Source organism: Chenopodium album, chromosome 2 (assembly GCF_948465745.1).
Source record: "Chenopodium album chromosome 2, dcCheAlbu1.1, whole genome shotgun sequence".
Lineage (NCBI taxonomy): Eukaryota > Viridiplantae > Streptophyta > Magnoliopsida > Caryophyllales > Amaranthaceae > Chenopodium > Chenopodium album.
In genome coordinates, this window is record NC_137835.1 from 7,971,993 (window position 1) to 7,996,005 (window position 24,013).

The window sequence follows — 24,013 nt, forward strand, 5'->3', positions numbered from 1 at the left end:
ACCTGTAACCCTTTGACGCGTAATTTAAGGAAGAGATTAAAGAAGATTAACATAAAATAAATATAAAAAAAAAATTAATACCATGAAACCCCATTTCATCCCTTTTATTGGTGGTTTTATTTATTTTTATTAAAAATATCGTTTTTCTTCTTTAATTAACTCTTTAAATTGCATGTCATATGACTATAGGTCAAGTAAATTGAAATGAAGGAAGTATTTATCAAATAAATTTGGCCCATAATTTATTTTACCAAACTCTCAAATTAGCTTATTCAAAATCATTAATAGGATTCAATAAGCTAAATTCTCTTTAACAAATAAGGGCAATATTGTCATGTTTTCATCATCGCAGAATTGTACATATCCTCAAGTTTTCACTCACTACGCCAGGAGATCGAATGTATAAGCTCTAAATTGACTCATTGTTGTCAAATTGTGATGGTGTGTTCATAAGAAACACATGCATACATGTTCTTTCCAAAATACTCCGTGATTAATGAAGCTTTATACTCCGTACATATTTGACAAATTATATTAGCTTGAATTTCATGAATAAATAACCGCTATTAAAAAATTGAAATAATAGCTAGGCTTCATTACTTAGCTTCATCATCATATTCATATAATCATATAATTTTGACTTGACAATAATAATAAAAATGCTTCATATAACTTATTGAAAAGTGTATGCAGCCATGTCCTGCATAAACTTCTTATTTCTCCGTTATTCAGTAAAGTTCAGATGATTCATAAACTACAAAGATATTTCAAAAAATACGGATAAAATATATCCTAAAACAAGTTAAATTATAGCTAACTAAACTATGAGGAATACTTATTCACGTTCTATATGGAAGAACGTTGGTACGTAGCTAGCTTAATGAAGGGCATTGCGAAGAGTTGTAGCAAACTCTCTTACATTCTTGTTAAACCCCCTTTCCATCTGCAAAAATAAATGTAACGTCGTATTAATTTAAATTCAACAAAAATAATTTATCAAGATAAGAAAACACATTTTCGTCTATAAGGGAGTGTATTACCTGCGCAACAATGGTAACAGTTAGGGCAACGTTCTCAAATGGTATGACACTAAAATTAGTAATGACCAAATGATGCTTGTCTACCTCGGCAAATAACTTGGCCAATATCTCCTTTCGTTTTTCACAATACACTCTTAAGAGAATTGTCTTCTCCAATACTTTTACTTCAATTTCCAAAAATGAGTCACTACTATTATTATTATTACCTCCATCATCATCGCTACTGCCGCTACTACCGTTTCCACCATAGTCCTCCACAGTCGACGAAGAGGAAACATTATCATCGGCAATGCCCTTGAAAAGTACCACGGACTCTACAGTCCTCTTTGCAACCTCACTTTCAAGTACCTTTACTTTCTCTTGAAGTTCCTTCATATGTTTGATTGCCTCTCCTAAGATCGATGTTTTATCTATCTGTATAACCATTTTCACAACTTCTATTTCAGTCTTTAAATCTTTAATCATAACATATTGGAAAAACATAAATACTGTGTAAAAATAAATAAATAAAAGGCAATAGAGCAGCAGATTATGTTGTTTCATCACTGGGGTCACTTCATAGAGGTGAACCATGATATTAATCCTTGTTAAAGTTAGTGCTTCAAAGTTAGTTAATTAGATATTTAGTTTTAATATTGTTATTTACTTATATTTCAATCTTTAAATCTTTAGAATTATGGGCATTATCAACAACAATCTCACGAGTTGCATGCTAATTATTTGTTTTTTATTTATTTTACTTTTGTAGCCTATATAAGGCATGACTTGTTATTACATTATTTGAATGAGAAAGCATGCATGTTCATATTCAACGTGTTTCTTTTAATTTTGCTTTTTTTATTTTCAACAATCCTTAGGTAATAAATTATTTTTTTCCTAATCATTTAAATTATAGTTTTGAAAAAAAAACACTGTTCTAACTTCTTGTGTATCTTTTCTTTTTCAAATAAAAATAACGGAAAAAAATTTGTGCACGCACGAACCTTCTTAAGGCCGGGTAAGATGGCAGAGAGTGAAATGAACATCTGGCTAAGCAATTCACGGCGCTTCCTCTCGGCGATAATGTGATCTTGCACTTGGCTTGGCTGTCGTTTCCTCTTTGGGGCATGACTCGTACTCACTGCTTGCTTCTTCGTCTTTTGCTTAGTTTTAGACGGTTGCCTCTCTTGAACATTGGAGCTTACAATGTTATTATCGTTATCATTTTTGTTATTGCTATTGTTATTGTTATTGTTATCGTCGTGGTTTTCACTGATATCGGGAATAGGAGGGATTGATATATATTGTTCAATGACATTGCACTCAATATCTCCCTGAGGAGAGGCCGTGTCGAAAAATGTAGCAGCAAGTTGTTCCTCAAAACTTGATTCCATATCCATTACACTTTGTTCGTCATAAGGGTTATTGATTAAACTATCAATTGTACCCATATCAATTTCCTACATCAAGCAATTAACACAATGAATCAGTTAATTATAAAATTAATTTCAATGAACAAAAGATTAAAATGGATACATATTTGTAAGAAAAAGTAGAGTTTTTTTTTTTATTATTATTTTTATTATTTATTTTAAAACTACTAAATTAGAGATCATATTAGTTTAGTCTAAATATTTACTTTTATAATAATGACTTTTTCATTATTTTTGTTTATAATCAATTAACTAGGTTTTAGGCCTCGGACAATGCCCCGAGTTACTACATTAATTTCATGATTAAAATCCTTAATTATATTTAGTTTTAATAAAATGATACTTCGTATATGACATGGTATAGCTTTGTGGCAGACAATATAGTTTTGAAACTTGAGGTCTTGAGACTTGAGTTCAAACCTTGTCTAATCCATATTTTTAAACACATAAAATGAAATACTTGATTAATTGAGGAAGATGTCACATGTGGCACCTAAACTTATTTACGAACACCTTTTAATATATAGTATAGGTAATAGGTGTTGTACATTATATTACTGTTTTAAATTACATTAGACAAAGCAATATTCGACGTAATCATTACAGGTAATATATTGATGATCGAAGTAATCTAGAGTTGTATATTGATTTCTTACCAATTCTGCTAACCATGCATCCATAGTCGTGGTGGAAGTAATTGTTTCCTCTTCTTAGCAATTCAAATAGGACGACAAAGGGAAGATATGAATGTTATTTTACTGATAGATTTGTAATTTGTGAGAGATTGAAAAGTAGTGTTGTTGAGTTTTCAGTCTTTAGAGTTCCCTCATTTATATAGAGCAATCTTAACCAATTAAAAATAACTCTCTCTGAATTTTCTCTGTATCACTCTCTCTGTGTGTTAGGGGTGTGATGGAGGAGGAGGATATATAAGAGAGAGAAGAAAAGGTGAATTTTTTTTTTTATTTTTGTTTGTAATAAAAGAAAAGTATTGCGAGATTTTAGTAATATAGTACGATTATTTATTGCTAATATTAATTAATGTAATTACGTTGGTGTTTATAATATTGAAATTGAAAGGGACTTATCCAAAAGAAAAATCTAATTAATGTGCGTGTATTTTCTTCTCTCTTTTTGTTTGTCTGATTTCGTGCTAACTTAATTTATTTTGATAATTCATTGCTTTAATCTTGTATAATTGTATGAGCGAGTACCTTTGAGTTTGTCTCGTATTATAAATGATCGATCAAGATCAAATGTAAACCTTGAGATTTAGACGCACCTATGGTAGACGACATGTAAATAAATTACTATACCAAGTGTTATGTAGGAAGTACATTGTATTATTAGTAATTTATTTTGAAGAAGTATGATGTGTTATTTGTGTAGTGTTGGCTAGCTAGTAATTTAGATATCTAATTATCACAAAATACACGTAACTAATATAAATCAATTGTGTCAGAGAGGATTAGATGCCAAAACTAGTATTAGATGTTAATAATACATCTCATTTATATTTCACGTGTTTCCATAATAAAATGCTTGTACTATTGCATATTAATTTTGAACGACTTTACCTGTATAAACATATACTTGTATATTAATACCAAATTTGTCCTCAAGGCTAGCAATAAAGTCAAGTTGGGTCAACATCTGATGGACCTGTTTATATAATTGAGACAGCACCCCCAAACCTGAGTAAGTCTGGGCGCATAGCACCTATGGGCGAGTTATGTAAATAGGAGGGTAAGGAAGTAATTTCCGCTGATTCAATTTTTGCTTTTAGAAAAAGTTGGCTCTCTAATGGTACATTATAATGTACCATTATACATGTATAATGTACCACTAAAGTATAATTTGTCTGAATAGTATGTTTAGTGGACTATTACGAGTGTAGTGGTACTTTTTACCATCATATAATTTTCAACTTCTCGAAAAAGTTGACTCTTTAATGGTACATTATAAATTTATAATGTATCATTATGCATGTATAATGTACCACTAAAGTATAAGTTATCAAAACAGTACTTTTTAATTACAAAATTGTCATGCGCCAAGACTTAACCCCCAAACCTAAACCGACTTGTTTGTAAAGGTATTACGGAGTATAAATTCAAACTTGAATTTGTCGTGTTTTTAATCAAATCGAACTTTAAAAGCTTGTTTGTTTGTGAAAAATAAGATGTATCGATGTTGATCTGATGAATTAGCAATATGCTTAAAAAACTAAAATATTATAGAAAATACGCTCGATAAGCACTTTGCTCATTAAAACTAAAACATTTATTATTATCCCCGTTTCATATTATTTGTAACAATTAGATATATTAAGATGTGTTGAAAAATATGTACTACCTCCGTTTCATATTATTTGTAACAATTAGATATTTTTCTTAATGTCAAATCGTTACAAATAATATGAAACGGAGGTAGTACATATTTTTCAACACATCTTAATATATTTCGACGTTTAATTAAGCATTCGAAAAGAGAGAGAAAATGAACGAAATGGTTAGGTACTTAACTTTGTTCACTTCACCTTATTTTTACTGATCTGAAATCATTTTTCCTAAACTGGAATTTATTTTGTTAAAAGTAAATTATATTTACTAATCCTCTATCATATTAAGTTACTAATAATTTTACTTATTAAAACATATTTTAACTAGACTATAATTAAATTATTTTTAATGAATATTATTTGAATAAGATGAAAAGAACAATGTCTTATGTTGTTGTGGTTAGATTGAAGAGGGAAGGTGTGGAAAACCTTTTTATTTCAAGTTTAATTCATGTCCGGCTCTTGAGTTAGATAGATCAACTTTCGTCACCCTTATTTGTTATACTCCCTTCGTTTTGGATTAAATTGCATCTCCTATGTTTTAAATCGCATCACTAATAAGCTTAACACATTATTTAAAATTAATTATAAATAAGGACTAATGTTAGAATTTTATGATATAAACTATAGTTAAGTTAGTGCGGGTATATAGTTGGTAGTGGTAAGTGAAGTTATTGGATAAAAGTACTTTTATTGTATCACTTTTGTTTTCATGAACTTCTAGTGGTAAGGCTCATGTGGTATATATGAGAGAAATATAAAGTGATGCAATTAATTTGAAACATTGGAAAGAGGTGCAACTAAAAAAAATGAAGGAAGAAATAAAATAACAAGGACCCCAGCACTTATGCAAAGTGTTACTCGTACAATTAATCTAATGCAGAACTAAGTAGTATTTTCTTTTTTTAAACTAACGAAAAGAATAAAAAGGAAAATTTGAATTGAAACTAATAATCCCATCTTTGCTTCATCTTCTAAAAACAATCCCACCTTTGCATATTATGAAAGCATCCCACCTTAACATACACCCCGTCTTCTCAAAATAAGCCTATTACTGGTTTAGGAAATTGGTAACCTGTTTTAGAAGGTGACTTGCCACTGTCACCTTCAAACTGGCTCTATTTTTAAAAAAAAAAAAAAAATACTTACAAGAATATTTTTTTTTTTAAAAAAAAAAAAAAACTAAAAAACAAAAATAATTAAAAAAAACAAAAATAAATTAAAAAATCTCCCAAAGCAAGCCCTGCACGGCCACCCACTTCGTCGCGCGTTGCCCTAATCCCGCCCTTGTTAGATCGAAACCACCACCACCCCTGAACGACCAACTCTGTCATCCCTTACCCTCTTCCCCGACCCCCATATCAAACCCCTTTCCTACTACAGTGCTAACCCCCCCCCCCATTAAATTCAAGCTTGGGTTTCAATCGGCGTTTGATCCGGTGGGATTTCGGTCTGGCACAGTGGGTTTCGGTGTTGCTACTTGGTATTCCGAGGTTGGGATAGATTTTTAGTGTGAGAGTGTTCTCTTTTGTTCATGTGGTAATTTAAAATGCGTGTTTTTAATGGGTAGGGGCGGAGCTACATTGGTGTACAGCGGTGCACGTGCATCATCAGCTGTTCAATCAATAAATAATTGGTCTCTTAGATGCTAGGAGTATCACTCCCACTGATACTTCTGCTATTTTGTTTTTTTAATTAAAAGAGATCGGTTATTATGATAACAGGTTTCGTAGATGCTAAGTCGTGTCACTCCTTGTTACTTTTTATAAAAAACAATTAAAAGAGACTGGTTATACTAACAACCGGTCTCTAATGTTATTTTACTTTTTTTTGCTACTATTTAGAGTAATGGGTGTGTACTATTTGTTTGTTACTTGTTATTTGTATTACTTTCGGCTTGTAAGATGGATTTTAAAAATACTATATGGGGTTTTTTTTACAGAAAAGATAGTAAGTACTATTTGGTTGTAGTATGGATTTTTGTGTCCTATTTTTGGATTGAAATCAATTTAGTTGTAATACAATTTTTTAATATAATTTTGAATTGAAATCAATTATGAACTAGACCTGGGAAAAAAAAATTATTTTTACATGCATGTGATCATCAATAATTGATGGTAAACAAAATTTGTTTATTTGGGGGTATAATCGGCTTGTAAGATGGTATAATATTAAAAATGCTTCATATAACTTATTGAAAAGTGTATGCAGCCATGTCCTGCATAAACTTCTTATTTCTCCGTTATTCAGTAAAGTTCAGATGATTCATAAACTACAAAGATATTTCAAAAAATACGGATAAAATATATCCTAAAACAAGTTAAATTATAGCTAACTAAACTATGAGGAATACTTATTCACGTTCTATATGGAAGAACGTTGGTACGTAGCTAGCTTAATGAAGGGCATTGCGAAGAGTTGTAGCAAACTCTCTTACATTCTTGTTAAACCCCCTTTCCATCTGCAAAAATAAATGTAACGTCGTATTAATTTAAATTCAACAAAAATAATTTATCAAGATAAGAAAACACATTTTCGTCTATAAGGGAGTGTATTACCTGCGCAACAATGGTAACAGTTAGGGCAACGTTCTCAAATGGTATGACACTAAAATTAGTAATGACCAAATGATGCTTGTCTACCTCGGCAAATAACTTGGCCAATATCTCCTTTCGTTTTTCACAATACACTCTTAAGAGAATTGTCTTCTCCAATACTTTTACTTCAATTTCCAAAAATGAGTCACTACTATTATTATTATTACCTCCATCATCATCGCTACTGCCGCTACTACCGTTTCCACCATAGTCCTCCACAGTCGACGAAGAGGAAACATTATCATCGGCAATGCCCTTGAAAAGTACCACGGACTCTACAGTCCTCTTTGCAACCTCACTTTCAAGTACCTTTACTTTCTCTTGAAGTTCCTTCATATGTTTGATTGCCTCTCCTAAGATCGATGTTTTATCTATCTGTATAACCATTTTCACAACTTCTATTTCAGTCTTTAAATCTTTAATCATAACATATTGGAAAAACATAAATACTGTGTAAAAATAAATAAATAAAAGGCAATAGAGCAGCAGATTATGTTGTTTCATCACTGGGGTCACTTCATAGAGGTGAACCATGATATTAATCCTTGTTAAAGTTAGTGCTTCAAAGTTAGTTAATTAGATATTTAGTTTTAATATTGTTATTTACTTATATTTCAATCTTTAAATCTTTAGAATTATGGGCATTATCAACAACAATCTCACGAGTTGCATGCTAATTATTTGTTTTTTATTTATTTTACTTTTGTAGCCTATATAAGGCATGACTTGTTATTACATTATTTGAATGAGAAAGCATGCATGTTCATATTCAACGTGTTTCTTTTAATTTTGCTTTTTTTATTTTCAACAATCCTTAGGTAATAAATTATTTTTTTCCTAATCATTTAAATTATAGTTTTGAAAAAAAAACACTGTTCTAACTTCTTGTGTATCTTTTCTTTTTCAAATAAAAATAACGGAAAAAAATTTGTGCACGCACGAACCTTCTTAAGGCCGGGTAAGATGGCAGAGAGTGAAATGAACATCTGGCTAAGCAATTCACGGCGCTTCCTCTCGGCGATAATGTGATCTTGCACTTGGCTTGGCTGTCGTTTCCTCTTTGGGGCATGACTCGTACTCACTGCTTGCTTCTTCGTCTTTTGCTTAGTTTTAGACGGTTGCCTCTCTTGAACATTGGAGCTTACAATGTTATTATCGTTATCATTTTTGTTATTGCTATTGTTATTGTTATTGTTATCGTCGTGGTTTTCACTGATATCGGGAATAGGAGGGATTGATATATATTGTTCAATGACATTGCACTCAATATCTCCCTGAGGAGAGGCCGTGTCGAAAAATGTAGCAGCAAGTTGTTCCTCAAAACTTGATTCCATATCCATTACACTTTGTTCGTCATAAGGGTTATTGATTAAACTATCAATTGTACCCATATCAATTTCCTACATCAAGCAATTAACACAATGAATCAGTTAATTATAAAATTAATTTCAATGAACAAAAGATTAAAATGGATACATATTTGTAAGAAAAAGTAGAGTTTTTTTTTTTATTATTATTTTTATTATTTATTTTAAAACTACTAAATTAGAGATCATATTAGTTTAGTCTAAATATTTACTTTTATAATAATGACTTTTTCATTATTTTTGTTTATAATCAATTAACTAGGTTTTAGGCCTCGGACAATGCCCCGAGTTACTACATTAATTTCATGATTAAAATCCTTAATTATATTTAGTTTTAATAAAATGATACTTCGTATATGACATGGTATAGCTTTGTGGCAGACAATATAGTTTTGAAACTTGAGGTCTTGAGACTTGAGTTCAAACCTTGTCTAATCCATATTTTTAAACACATAAAATGAAATACTTGATTAATTGAGGAAGATGTCACATGTGGCACCTAAACTTATTTACGAACACCTTTTAATATATAGTATAGGTAATAGGTGTTGTACATTATATTACTGTTTTAAATTACATTAGACAAAGCAATATTCGACGTAATCATTACAGGTAATATATTGATGATCGAAGTAATCTAGAGTTGTATATTGATTTCTTACCAATTCTGCTAACCATGCATCCATAGTCGTGGTGGAAGTAATTGTTTCCTCTTCTTAGCAATTCAAATAGGACGACAAAGGGAAGATATGAATGTTATTTTACTGATAGATTTGTAATTTGTGAGAGATTGAAAAGTAGTGTTGTTGAGTTTTCAGTCTTTAGAGTTCCCTCATTTATATAGAGCAATCTTAACCAATTAAAAATAACTCTCTCTGAATTTTCTCTGTATCACTCTCTCTGTGTGTTAGGGGTGTGATGGAGGAGGAGGATATATAAGAGAGAGAAGAAAAGGTGAATTTTTTTTTTTATTTTTGTTTGTAATAAAAGAAAAGTATTGCGAGATTTTAGTAATATAGTACGATTATTTATTGCTAATATTAATTAATGTAATTACGTTGGTGTTTATAATATTGAAATTGAAAGGGACTTATCCAAAAGAAAAATCTAATTAATGTGCGTGTATTTTCTTCTCTCTTTTTGTTTGTCTGATTTCGTGCTAACTTAATTTATTTTGATAATTCATTGCTTTAATCTTGTATAATTGTATGAGCGAGTACCTTTGAGTTTGTCTCGTATTATAAATGATCGATCAAGATCAAATGTAAACCTTGAGATTTAGACGCACCTATGGTAGACGACATGTAAATAAATTACTATACCAAGTGTTATGTAGGAAGTACATTGTATTATTAGTAATTTATTTTGAAGAAGTATGATGTGTTATTTGTGTAGTGTTGGCTAGCTAGTAATTTAGATATCTAATTATCACAAAATACACGTAACTAATATAAATCAATTGTGTCAGAGAGGATTAGATGCCAAAACTAGTATTAGATGTTAATAATACATCTCATTTATATTTCACGTGTTTCCATAATAAAATGCTTGTACTATTGCATATTAATTTTGAACGACTTTACCTGTATAAACATATACTTGTATATTAATACCAAATTTGTCCTCAAGGCTAGCAATAAAGTCAAGTTGGGTCAACATCTGATGGACCTGTTTATATAATTGAGACAGCACCCCCAAACCTGAGTAAGTCTGGGCGCATAGCACCTATGGGCGAGTTATGTAAATAGGAGGGTAAGGAAGTAATTTCCGCTGATTCAATTTTTGCTTTTAGAAAAAGTTGGCTCTCTAATGGTACATTATAATGTACCATTATACATGTATAATGTACCACTAAAGTATAATTTGTCTGAATAGTATGTTTAGTGGACTATTACGAGTGTAGTGGTACTTTTTACCATCATATAATTTTCAACTTCTCGAAAAAGTTGACTCTTTAATGGTACATTATAATGTATCATTATGCATGTATAATGTACCACTAAAGTATAAGTTATCAAAACAGTACTTTTTAATTACAAAATTGTCATGCGCCAAGACTTAACCCCCAAACCTAAACCGACTTGTTTGTAAAGGTATTACGGAGTATAAATTCAAACTTGAATTTGTCGTGTTTTTAATCAAATCGGACTTTAAAAGCTTGTTTGTTTGTGAAAAATAAGATGTATCGATGTTGATCTGATGAATTAGCAATATGCTTAAAAAACTAAAATATTATAGAAAATACGCTCGATAAGCACTTTGCTCATTAAAACTAAAACATTTATTATTATCCCCGTTTCATATTATTTGTAACAATTAGATATATTAAGATGTGTTGAAAAATATGTACTACCTCCGTTTCATATTATTTGTAACAATTAGATATTTTTCTTAATGTCAAATCGTTACAAATAATATGAAACGGAGGTAGTACATATTTTTCAACACATCTTAATATATTTCGACGTTTAATTAAGCATTCGAAAAGAGAGAGAAAATGAACGAAATGGTTAGGTACTTAACTTTGTTCACTTCACCTTATTTTTACTGATCTGAAATCATTTTTCCTAAACTGGAATTTATTTTGTTAAAAGTAAATTATATTTACTAATCCTCTATCATATTAAGTTACTAATAATTTTACTTATTAAAACATATTTTAACTAGACTATAATTAAATTATTTTTAATGAATATTATTTGAATAAGATGAAAAGAACAATGTCTTATGTTGTTGTGGTTAGATTGAAGAGGGAAGGTGTGGAAAACCTTTTTATTTCAAGTTTAATTCATGTCCGGCTCTTGAGTTAGATAGATCAACTTTCGTCACCCTTATTTGTTATACTCCCTTCGTTTTGGATTAAATTGCATCTCCTATGTTTTAAATCGCATCACTAATAAGCTTAACACATTATTTAAAATTAATTATAAATAAGGACTAATGTTAGAATTTTATGATATAAACTATAGTTAAGTTAGTGCGGGTATATAGTTGGTAGTGGTAAGTGAAGTTATTGGATAAAAGTACTTTTATTGTATCACTTTTGTTTTCATGAACTTCTAGTGGTAAGGCTCATGTGGTATATATGAGAGAAATATAAAGTGATGCAATTAATTTGAAACATTGGAAAGAGGTGCAACTAAAAAAAATGAAGGAAGAAATAAAATAACAAGGACCCCAGCACTTATGCAAAGTGTTACTCGTACAATTAATCTAATGCAGAACTAAGTAGTATTTTCTTTTTTTAAACTAACGAAAAGAATAAAAAGGAAAATTTGAATTGAAACTAATAATCCCATCTTTGCTTCATCTTCTAAAAACAATCCCACCTTTGCGTATTATGAAAGCATCCCACCTTAACATACACCCCGTCTTCTCAAAATAAGCCTATTACTGGTTTAGGAAATTGGTAACCTGTTTTAGAAGGTGACTTGCCACTGTCACCTTCAAACTGGCTCTATTTTTAAAAAAAAAAAAAAATACTTACAAGAATATTTTTTTTTTTAAAAAAAAAAAAAAACTAAAAAACAAAAATAATTAAAAAAAACAAAAATAAATTAAAAAAATCTCCCAAAGCAAGCCCTGCACGGCCACCCACTTCGTCGCGCGTTGCCCTAATCCCGCCCTTGTTAGATCGAAACCACCACCACCCCTGAACGACCAACTCTGTCATCCCTTACCCTCTTCCCCGACCCCCATATCAAACCCCTTTCCTACTACAGTGCTAACCCCCCCCCCCCCATTAAATTCAAGCTTGGGTTTCAATCGGCTTTTGATCCGGTGGGATTTCGGTCTGGCACAGTGGGTTTCGGTGTTGCTACTTGGTATTCCGAGGTTGGGATAGATTTTTAGTGTGAGAGTGTTCTCTTTTGTTCATGTGGTAATTTAAAATGCGTGTTTTTAATGGGTAGGGGCGGAGCTACATTGGTGTACAGCGGTGCACGTGCATCATCAGCTGTTCAATCAATAAATAATTGGTCTCTTAGATGCTAGGAGTATCACTCCCACTGATACTTCTGCTATTTTGTTTTTTTAATTAAAAGAGATCGGTTATTATGATAACAGGTTTCGTAGATGCTAAGTCGTGTCACTCCTTGTTACTTTTTATAAAAAACAATTAAAAGAGACTGGTTATACTAACAACCGGTCTCTAATGTTATTTTACTTTTTTTTGCTACTATTTAGAGTAATGGGTGTGTACTATTTGTTTGTTACTTGTTATTTGTATTACTTTCGGCTTGTAAGATGGATTTTAAAAATACTATATGGGGTTTTTTTTACAGAAAAGATAGTAAGTACTATTTGGTTGTAGTATGGATTTTTGTGTCCTATTTTTGGATTGAAATCAATTTAGTTGTAATACAATTTTTTAATATAATTTTGAATTGAAATCAATTATGAACTAGACCTGGGAAAAAAAAATTATTTTTACATGCATGTGATCATCAATAATTGATGGTAAACAAAATTTGTTTATTTGGGGGTATAATCGTCTTTTCAAGTATCAGTGGAGAGGTAAATGCGTCTTTTCATATACTAGTTGAGGGGTACACCGTACATGTGTAATTTCCTCACCAAACAGTAAAGGCAAGTCGCAAATAGTAATTGAACCGCTAACCAAAAGTAATTAATAAAAGACCACAATTTTTCAATATATTTACAGAATTGCCAGCAGATTAACAAAAATTCGTTTATCTAGCAGATAAACTTGTATTTGCCGCTCGGAAAATTCTTGATATGTCACTAATAATAGGTGGTATAATACCAAATTTTCTTTATTCAATTATAAATTAAAACCATAAGATTCTCTTTAAATTGAATTCATTTATCATCATTGTCGTGAATATGATTACAAAAACACCATTTAAACATGGACTCTTGATTTATGTTACACGTAGTAGTTGGTATGTCTTTCAAAATCATCTTAATTTTCTACTTGAATAAACGACACTTTAATAGAAAAAACATGTGAAGGTGGTGTGCTGTTGTCTAGCTAAAGTACTATATAAATGTATAATATAGTTTCCTCATGTTATAGGAAATAGTCTACATATACTATGATTACATATTGTCCTACGAAGCCCAAATAATGCAGGAGTTATATTGTAATATAGTCTCTTCGTGTTTAAATAAATAACACGTTTTGATTTTTACGGAGTTTTAGAAATTGAAGATTAGTTGCAGAGGTGGAGGGAGGGAGGTATAAGATGTATAGGATTTTTCTCAACAAAAATTATTTTAATCATTTTTTCAATTTTTTTTTTATTTCTAACTTGTAAAAATCATTAGTTAATGGTTAATTTTTAAATTATCACCCAAAAATGTAACTATTTTCGAACTAACCACCCGTTTAATTTTTTATTTTAAATTACCACCCCTTAAATTAAATAAATTTTCAGAGTACCACCCATTTCGAAAATCCGGTGGATTTTCCGTCTGTGGGTCCCACTTAACGCTTATTTTGACCCTTTTGACTGATTTTTTTCCCCAATTATTCTCTTTAAAAACACTCTCCTAACTTCAATTCACATTTCCTTCACCAAATTTTACCAAATTTCACTACAATTGGGGTAGAATTTGGTGAAGGAAACGTGAATTGAAGTAGGAGAGCGTTTTCAAAGAGAAAAATCGAGGAAAAAAATCAGTTAAAAGGGTCAAAATAAGCGTTAGGTGGGGCCCACAAACGAAAAATCCACCGGATTTTTAAAATGGGTGATAATCTGAGCATTTATTTAATTTAAGGGTGCTAATTTAAAATAAAAAATTAAACAGGTGGTTAGTTAGGAAATGGTTACATTTTTGGGTGGTGATTTAAAAAATTTCCTATATTTTATGTATTTATTTTTGTTTTTATGGTTTATTTATTACAAAACAAAGGAAAATTTGCAAATTGCAGTCATTTAAAGTTCGTATTTTGCAAATTGCAGTCATTTAAAAAAAATGCAAATTGCAGCCCAAAAGTTCGTATAAATTGTAAATTGCAGCCCGATTCAACTTTTTAATCGGTTTACAAGTCGAAAAATCTCCGATTAAGGTTTAAGGGGCCATTTTAGCCCTTAGGGGCCCGTATTGAGCTCGGAATTAGCAAAAAATAACGCAAGTGCCTCGTTTTACGTAACAAAAATGTATCGATTTGTGGGAAACTATAAATATGAGATACTTACGTTATTTTTTTGCTAATTCCGAGCTCAAATCGGGTCCCTAAGCATTAAAATGACCCCTAAAACCTTAACCGGAGATTTTTCGACATGTAAACCGATGAAAAAGTTGAATCGGGCTGCAATTTACAATTTATACGAACTTTTGGGCTGCAATTTGCAATTTTTTTTAAATGACTGCAATTTGCAAAATACAAACTTTAAATGGCTGCAATTTACAAATTTTCCCAAAATAAAATTGCATGTCATTGTAGAGGTTTTTGCTTAAATCATGTAGTTTGGGCCGTAATGATATGTTAGTCATCTTTCCCCCTTTTCTCATAGGTGCAGCCATCGTGGATGTTCTGATAATATTTGTCTATATACATTTCACCACAATTATAAAATGAAGAATTTCACACCATATTTCTTTTTTATTAAAAAAAATCTAAATATAACATAAGAATGTAATGCCCAATGAAGCACGGTACATCATTCCTCAAAAGCCCTGTTTGTTGGTCCAACTTTTTACCATAAAATGGTATGCTGCCTAGTGCCTACCAATGCTTGTATACACCAAAAGCCTCGCTGCAAGTGTAACATGGACAGACAATTAAAATTGACATTGTAGAGGTTAAGTAATCAAAAGCTGTTTTTTTTTTTTTTTTAAGGGGAGATTAAAATTCATTAATAATAAGCCATACGGCACTTACATAAGAGATCATAATCGAACAATACAAAGACAAAAGAACCAATTACAAGTTCGAAATAAAGGAAACTACAATTGCGCTCGTAAAATGACTTTCTTAAGTACCCTTGGCTCATATAACGATGTCCTATGCAGCCTCTTGCAAGGGGGTCTGGCAATATGTTGTAGTTTCTGACGTGAACCTTCATTGGCTCAGAATCCCGTACTCCTCGACCCGAAATCAAAATTGGTGTCGTACACTTCACCTTAGACAAGACAATCTCCGATTCAAACACGGATATCGGCATGGAAGCATAACCCTTTAGTTCAAACCAATAGAAGATCAAACCGAAGCCCCATAGCCAAAAAATCCGGCTTAAATCCTGCACCAGAAGATCGGTACACCGATCTGCATGCCCCATATCACCCAACCACACCACACAGACAGAAAAAATAACAAAACTAAAAAGCACACAAAGACTCCTAAAAGAGAAAACAGGAAGAAACATAAAAACTAAGACAACGAACGAAACCCTAACAACCCACCCCGTCGCCACTCCGAGCACAACCACCAAAGCTCCGAGGTTCACCAACCCAACCCACATGCCGCATGACAATAAAACCCAAGCCACCAAGGCCCGCCCGAGAAGCCCATACCCCCACACCCCTGAACCGCGGCAGCGACGGCCCTACGCGAGGGACTAAGAACGGCCCTACGCGAGGGACTCAGAGGGATCTCCCTCCCCGTTCTCGAAAACAACGGCGCAACGACAGACAAAACGGAGGGGCATAGCCACGGCGGGGAAGCGGCAACGAAAACCGGCGGCAAGCCGGCATCAAGGCCGGTGAGGAACTGGAGCGGCCGAAAAGGGGAAGCGGTGCGCGATGCTAGGCCGGAAATACCAAAAACCAAAACGAAAACTAAAACGCAAAAGAGAAAGGAAAAAAAATACTAAAGGAATAGATCGGAGGCTCGCCGACGCCGTGGCATGGGCGGTGAGCCGCACGCCGGCCGGCGAGCCTCATGGCTAGAGAAGTTATGGGGAGGCGAAAGGGTTAAAATTGGCTTAAAATAATACCAACTATTAACGATATGTGCAAAATAATACAAACTCGGCTATTTGCTATTAGTGGTACCGACTTTTATACTATACTAGGTTAAGTCCCGTGCCATGCACGATTATAATTAACTTTGCAACAAAAATTATAAAGAATGGTTTTTTTTTTTTTAATTTTTTTTATTATTTTTTTGAGGGAAATAAAGAATGGTCGTTAATTTAACAATAATTTATCCAAAAAAAAAAAAATTTTGAGACAAAATAACTTGAATTTTAATTTATACCAAATGCGTAAAGGTTATTATTTTGAATTATTTTATAAAAAAAAATTATTTAGTAATAGAAATTTAGAAGCTATTAGATTTTATATAAGAAAATGAAATTATAAGCTTAGGTTAGTACCCGTATATGTATGAAAAAAGGTTAGGGCCTGTTTTCATTGACTGAACTCAGCTGAACTGAACTGAACTAAACTGAAATGAAATGAATGTTTTATAAGAGAAGGAAATTAGGAGCTGAACTGAACTGAACTGAACTGAACTGAATTGAATTTCAACGTATGAGAACAAACCCTTAGTACCCGTATACGAACTCATATACATTCGTCCTTATATTTTTGTTGACACACTTTGACCGGCATTAAATGAAAATTTAGTTGATTTTATATTACTTTAGGATAATTAGTATTCCGTAATCAACTTTTAAAAAAAAAAAAATTTATAGTGAGTAGTAGCAGTTTTTATTTTAATTTTATTGCATAAAATGTGTAGAGTAATTAGATTGAAGTTTTCAATATATGGTTAGTTAAAATATTTTACACTATTCATGTGTCATCATTTACTTAATTTATTTTACCAATATACAATATAAATATGATCATATAATATGTTGTTGGATTTGTCATATGTCTGCTTTTATATATATATATATATATATATATATATATATATATATATATATATATATATATATATATATATATATATATATATATATATATATATATATATCATAATTTTTAATAATCTCTAATAAAATATTTTGATAATTAAAGTTGTGTCTCGGCAAATGTGCAAATCCAATTCTAGTCTATGAAAAACGGAGGGAGTATAATATAATAAAATAATTTTGTTAAGTTGTTTGTATAGACGTTGTGTATAATTTTAAGATTCATACAAATTACGCGACCAAAATGATTTTTCTATTTTTAATTAAAATAAATTTTATTGTCAAATGATTAATGTTGGAGCTTGGACGAAAAAATTGATACTCCTTAATATTATAATAATCTTGGACAATGATATATTTCAATACCTTATTTTTAATCTATGTTTCTATATTTGTAACTAAAAGATTAATAGTATACAGAATATATGTTAAAAAAAAATACTACGTATATTAATTGAGTATGATTGGATTAGATACGTTGTCAAAATAGAAATAAGTATTACTGTAGCTTATAAAATGAAAGTCATTAAAATTTGACAAAAAAAAAAATAATAATAAAAAGGAAAGTGCAAAAAGGAGGGAAAATTATTAATGACATTGTGACAAGTGTCATTTTAAATTCTCTTTTAGTATAGGTTAATTGATTGATGTGCACAATAGTACGCCAATTTCCAAAAATGTATTTCGATGAATATTTCGTCTATCTTTGTGATTAATTATTCTTTTAAAAAAAAAAAATTAATTGTCTTTTTTTTTTTTTTTTTTTACATACATAGTATTATGTTAACGATTTTCTTTACAATCCAAATTAATAATGCCCCACCCTTTTGTTAGATTTTTTTTTACAAAAACAAAATCAATATGTAATTTTTTTTTCTTCATAATAATACACATAGTAATTTCTACATCTCACAATAGTAAATAGGGTATTTAAATGCCTTATTATTATGTTGATATAATTAGTTTCAAAATATCCAAAATTTTCCCACATTCACCAACCAAAATAATATAGGGAATTTTTTGGATTTTTAAAACAATTTGAAACTAATTAAATAAAAAAAACACCCTATTTACTATTGTGTGGTCGGCTGGTATATAGTATAAATAATCACTACATGTATTTAGAAATAAATTTTTAAAATACATATTGACAATTTAAAAAACCTAACTAAGGGGTGGGTTATGCATTATTAATTTGATTGTAAAGGAAATTATTAATACAATATGTATTTTGGAAAAAAAAATAATAAAATAGTAATTAATATCGACGGAATATTACTCAAAACACGTTTTTGGTGACTAGGCGTACTATTTTGCACATAGAGTATAAAAGGTGGTACCGCTAATAGCAAATAGTTGAGTTCATGTTATTTTACAGGTACTATTGTGAATTGTGATATGGGCCTAAAAATAAAAAAAAAAAGTATTTCTCCGTATTGGTTGTTGGCCTGTTGGGTGATTATTGACATAGCCCATCATATAAGAAATATTTGTATATAGGAGTAGGCGCAACTTTATATTCAACCGCTAACTCGTAGCCTAAGACCCACTTTTGAGTGCTTTAAGTTGTCTACTTACTTTTATCTCCTACTAGATTCAAGATTCCCTAATTTCATTATTTTTCTCTAATTTTTTTTTTTTTTTTTTTTTTTTTTTTTTTTTTTTTTTTTTTTATAAACCATAGGATGTAATATTGTAATAGCAAGTTGAGACTTGCAAGTTGTAATTGCAACTACTTCATACAATATATAATTTAATCAATTTGGATTTTACTTTTTTTTTTTTTTATTATTATTATTTAATTTAAAATAAATTTGGCCCACAATATTTACTTATTTTCAGTTCAGTTCATTTCAGTTCAGTTCAGCTCCAATCAGTTCAGTTCAGTTCAGTTCAATTCAGCTCCAATCAATTCAGTTCAGTTCAGTTCAGTTCAGTTCAGCTCTTAATTTCCCTCTCTCATAAAATATTCATTTCAGCTTAGTTCAGTTCAGTTCAGTTCCAATCAGTTCAGTTCAGTTCAGTTCAGCTCCAATCAGTTCAGTTCAGTTCAGTTCAGCTCTTAATTTCCCTCTCTCATAAAATATTCATTTCAGCTTAGTTCAGTTCAGTTCCAATCAGTTCAGTTCAGTAAATATGAACAGGCCCTAGTTTTGATTCCTCCAAAAGAAAATTAATCTAAATCTATCACTGAGATTAACTAGGTGATTATATTAAGTAAGTGAATGTTATTTGTTAGTTATTTTAGTGCATGTAATAATTAAAAAAAAAAAACTATAAGTAGTTCAATAAGCTAATTTCAAACCTTTCCTATTATTAGGACAGCTAACGCGCACATAGCTAGTCATGTTCGAAAGTTCGGTCGATTTGACGTCATTAGTAGCGTTAATTAGAGAAAATATATAAATAAACATTTTAGCGACATAATCATTTCAACACTATTCATAAAATGTAGTTAGACTTTTAAAAGGGATAAATACGTAAACAAACATTTTTTAAGGGTATAGTCTCAACAAGATTTAACACTATTTAAAAGAGTTTACTCATATGTTTTTTAAATGTAGGGATATATGTTTTTTTTTTTTTAAGAAAAAAGTTAATTCAATAAACTACTTTCTTTGTTCTAATAATATTGCAATAAAAACTTTTGCCCTTTTCATCATTTTTGTTTGTCCATATAGTATAATTTATACGTTAAAAAAAATATAGTCTTGTATGTGGGATCTTGTTAGAATCGTCTCATAAAATACCTTCAATTTTTTATAATATTTACTTTTATACAAATATAGATATTTAACAAATAAAAATGTGATTTGAGATGCGTGATTTTATCCTTGTTCTATTATTATTGAAACAGAAGAAGTATTTCATTACCAACCACCCAAATTAAATTATTCAGAATGGTAAAGTCATTAATATAGTAAACTAAAATCTTTTTCACGCAAACAAGACCAATATTGTCATTATTTTCATCACCGCAATATTCTACAAACTTCCCCAAGCTTTCACTCATTGGGAGCTAGGTGTTCATAAGAAACACATACATGGACTTTCCCATTATAATACTCCGTACTAAAAGCTTATATTTGGCAAATTTTATTACCTGATTTTCATGAATAACAAACCAATAAAAATTTAAATAAAATGCTCCATTACTTAAATTCATCATTATATAATCATATACTCCGTAATTTTGACTTGACAAAATTAGAAACATTATTAAGTGTATCAGTTTATGCAGCCATGTCCTGCATATACTTTCTTATTAATTACTCCGTTATTTTGTTTCCAAAAAAATAAAAACGTTATTTAGTAAAGTTCAGATGATAAATAAACTACAAATATTTCCTAGATTTATCTAAATTAAAGATCCGAAAACAAGTTCTAGCTTATTAACTAAACAATGAGCTAGAATAATAATATTCATTTTCGTTCGATATTTATGGACCGTCCTCGGTACTAGCCTAACTTAATGAAGGGCATTACGAAGAGTTGTAGCAAAATCTCTTACATTCTTGTTGAACCCTTTTTCCATCTGCAAAAATGAATGTAAAATCGTCCGAAAATAAATTTCATTAATTAAAATTCAACAAAAATAATTCATTAAGATTAAAAAAAAAATGCATTATTTTATTTTAGTTTATAAGGGGTGAGTTATTACCTGAGCAACAATGGTAACAGTTAGGGCAACGTTTTCAAATGGTATGACACTAAAATTAGTAATGACCAAATGATGCTTGTCTACCTCGGCAAATAACTTGGCCAATATCTCCTTTCGTTTTTCACAATACACTCTTAAGAGAACTGTGTTACCCAATACTTTTACTTCAATTTCTGAGAATGAGTCACTGCTATTATTATTATTACTTCCATCACCATCGCTACTGCCACTACTACCTTTTCCACAATAGTCGTCCATAGTCGACGAGGAAGAAACATTATCATCTGCAGTGCCATTGACAAGTATCACGGACTCCACAATCCTCTTTGCGACCTCACTTTCGAGTACCTTTACTTTCTCTTGAAGTTCCTTCATGTGTCTTATTGCCTCTCCTAACACCGATGTTTTATCTATCTGTATAACCATTACCAAAACTTATATTTCAGTCTTTAAATCTTTAATTATCATAGTATATTGGTCAAACATATACACGATTGAAATATATTAATTCAGAAAAGCCAATAGTAGTAACTTTTTTTTTTTTATTCATTCTGATAAGTTAGGTTATAGTTTTAAAAAAAGACTGTCCGAACTTCTTGTGTATCTAAAAAAAAAAAAAAAAAAAAAGTGTGCGCACCTTTTTCAGGCCAGGAAGGATGGCGGAGAGCGAAATGAACATCTGGCTAAGTAATTCCCGGCGCTTCCTCTCGGCGATAATGTGATCTTGCACTTGGCTCGGCTGTCGTTTCCTCTTTGGGGCATGACTCGTACTCACTGCTTGCTTCTTCGTCTTTTGCTTAGTTTTAGAAGGTTGGCTCTCTTGAACATCGGAGCTTACAATGTTATCGCTATCATTGTTATTGTTATTGTTATTGTTATCGTTGTGGTTTTCACTGATGTCGGAAATAGGAGGGGTTGATATATATTGTTCAATGACATTGCACTCAATATCTACCTGAGGAGAGGCCGTGTCGAAAAATGTAGCAGCAAGTTGTTCGTCAAATGTTGATTCCATATCCATTACACTTTGATGGTAAGGGTCGATTAAACTATCAACTGGATCCATATCAATTTCCTACATCAAGCAATTGATACAATGGATCAGTTCATTAATTACAAAATTAATTTCAATGAACAAAAAATTAAGATGGATGTATATTTAATTTGTACTCCGTATAAAATATGTATGCTATTAAACTTTGTCTATCCCAAAACCAAAAAAAAAAAAAAAAGTCAAACCACTACTCAACAAAAAAAATGTGAGTGTTTGGCAAAGTAATGGTTCAAGTACTCCGTAGTTTTTAGTGGTGGAGGTAGCTTTTATTAAAAGTTAGGATTATTAGCTTTTGAAGTTAGAGGTAGCTTTTGAAAATTTAATGTATAGTTTTAAAAATAAAATATTGATTCTTAAATGTAAGAGCTAGTCAACCACTACTTTACCGAACAATCATACCTAAATTATCTTTTTTCACAGCTAACAGCTTGTTGACAGCTAACAACTATCTCCACAGCTACAGCTACCTTCACAGCTATATTTTGCCGAACATGCCCTAAATATGCACAAAGTATTTTATAACAATACAGTGGAGAACTATTTTGAGGCTTGCCCCTCGGTTCCACCAAAAAAATTAATAATCAATTAAAGATACCTAGACGGTGTAAAATAGAAATGAGCACATCATTTTAAACCGAAGGATTTATAAATAACTAACTTCACAATTATTAAAGAAAGCAAAATTTTCGACTCCATCAAATTTAATTGTACACTATATTACTATTTCAAATTACATTAGAGAGAGCAAAATTTTACGTAATCATTACAAGTAATAAATTAATTAAATTATTTAGAGTTGTATATTGAGCTCTTACCAATTCTGCTAACCATGCATCCATAGTCATGGTCGAAGTCATTGTTTCCTCTTCTTAACAATTCAAGTAGGACGACAAAAGGGGTATATGAATGCTATTATACTGATTGGAAAGTAGTGTTGTTGAGTTTTCAGTCTTTAGAGTTCCCTTATTTATAGAGAGCAATGTCACCAATTTCACGTGTTTCATTCCCGGTTTCCCCACCATTTTTTAATACTCTCTCCTCATTTTATAATCTTTCTTATATGAATTTTGCAGTTTAAAATAAATATCTTTAATTATAAATACACTCAATAAGATCTGAGTAAGCCCCTGTTTGATTCACCTTAATTTTACTGAACTGAAATTATTTTTAATGAACTGAACTTATTTTTACTGAACTGAACTTAATTTTACTGAACTTATTTTTACTGAACTGAACTTAATTTTACTGAACTTAAATTATTTTTACTAAACTTAAATTATTTTTACTGAACTGAAATTATTTTTACTGATTTTCTATTATAATTCTTCTTTAAGAAAACTGAATTTTACTGAACTTAACTTATTTTTACTGAACTGAACTAATTTTTACTGAACTGAAATTATTTTACTTAATATTATTTTTTTAAGGTGAAGAGAACAGGACCTAAAAAATAAGGATTCTAAATAATTTCTGAAAATATATCTTAAATTAGATCTAACAAGATTCCACGTGATATAATTTTGATGTTTATATTGTAGTGAGTTATTATCAGTGGCGGAATTGGGGGGAGCCTGGGTGGGCCATGGCCACCCCCTTGGCCCAAAAAATTGTTTAATGCTAAGCCCAAATATGTTTATATAAAAAAACAAAAAAAGCTAAAAAAAAAAAGGGAAATTCTCAATGGTAATCTTAAGGTTTTTATTTTTCTCA

At 30.7% G+C, this 24,013-nt stretch overlaps 3 protein-coding genes across 3 annotated transcripts; all 3 read right to left on the bottom strand.

The window, feature by feature from the left end:
- Positions 1–877: 877 nt before the first annotated feature.
- LOC145581965 (transcription factor bHLH25-like) lies at positions 878–3,132 on the bottom strand. The gene is made up of 4 exons (XM_081639009.1): positions 3,109–3,132; positions 2,024–2,479; positions 1,041–1,454; positions 878–943 (listed from the first exon to the last, which is right to left on the bottom strand). Exons 1-4 carry the CDS (start codon positions 3,130–3,132, stop codon positions 878–880), a joined length of 960 nt encoding a protein of 319 aa, XP_081495135.1.
- Positions 3,133–7,188: 4,056 nt separating this feature from the next.
- Positions 7,189–9,443, bottom strand: LOC145581976 (transcription factor bHLH25-like). Its single transcript, XM_081639018.1, has 4 exons — positions 9,420–9,443; positions 8,335–8,790; positions 7,352–7,765; positions 7,189–7,254 (listed from the first exon to the last, which is right to left on the bottom strand). Exons 1-4 carry the CDS (start codon positions 9,441–9,443, stop codon positions 7,189–7,191), a joined length of 960 nt encoding a protein of 319 aa, XP_081495144.1.
- Positions 9,444–20,996: 11,553 nt separating this feature from the next.
- Positions 20,997–23,142, bottom strand: LOC145581988 (transcription factor bHLH18-like). The gene is made up of 4 exons (XM_081639028.1): positions 23,119–23,142; positions 21,887–22,324; positions 21,250–21,663; positions 20,997–21,123 (listed from the first exon to the last, which is right to left on the bottom strand). Exons 1-4 carry the CDS (start codon positions 23,140–23,142, stop codon positions 21,058–21,060), a joined length of 942 nt encoding a protein of 313 aa, XP_081495154.1. The 3' UTR covers positions 20,997–21,057.
- Positions 23,143–24,013: the final 871 nt, after the last annotated feature.

Excerpts from the sequence above, each read along its gene's own strand:
- LOC145581965 (XM_081639009.1), bottom strand. The coding sequence starts at position 3,132 with ATGGATGCATGGTTAGCAGAATTG. Across the intron at positions 2,480-3,108 it reads ATGCATGGTTAGCAGAATTG|GAAATTGATATGGGTACAAT; the intron begins GTAAGAAATCAA and ends TGCTTGATGTAG. Across the intron at positions 944-1,040 it reads CTGTTACCATTGTTGCGCAG|ATGGAAAGGGGGTTTAACAA; the intron begins GTAATACACTCC and ends TTATTTTTGCAG.
- LOC145581976 (XM_081639018.1), bottom strand. The coding sequence starts at position 9,443 with ATGGATGCATGGTTAGCAGAATTG. Across the intron at positions 7,766-8,334 it reads TCTTACCCGGCCTTAAGAAG|ATAGATAAAACATCGATCTT; the intron begins GTTCGTGCGTGC and ends ATGGTTATACAG. Across the intron at positions 7,255-7,351 it reads CTGTTACCATTGTTGCGCAG|ATGGAAAGGGGGTTTAACAA; the intron begins GTAATACACTCC and ends TTATTTTTGCAG.
- LOC145581988 (XM_081639028.1), bottom strand. The coding sequence starts at position 23,142 with ATGGATGCATGGTTAGCAGAATTG. Across the intron at positions 22,325-23,118 it reads ATGCATGGTTAGCAGAATTG|GAAATTGATATGGATCCAGT; the intron begins GTAAGAGCTCAA and ends TGCTTGATGTAG. Across the intron at positions 21,664-21,886 it reads TCCTTCCTGGCCTGAAAAAG|ATAGATAAAACATCGGTGTT; the intron begins GTGCGCACACTT and ends ATGGTTATACAG.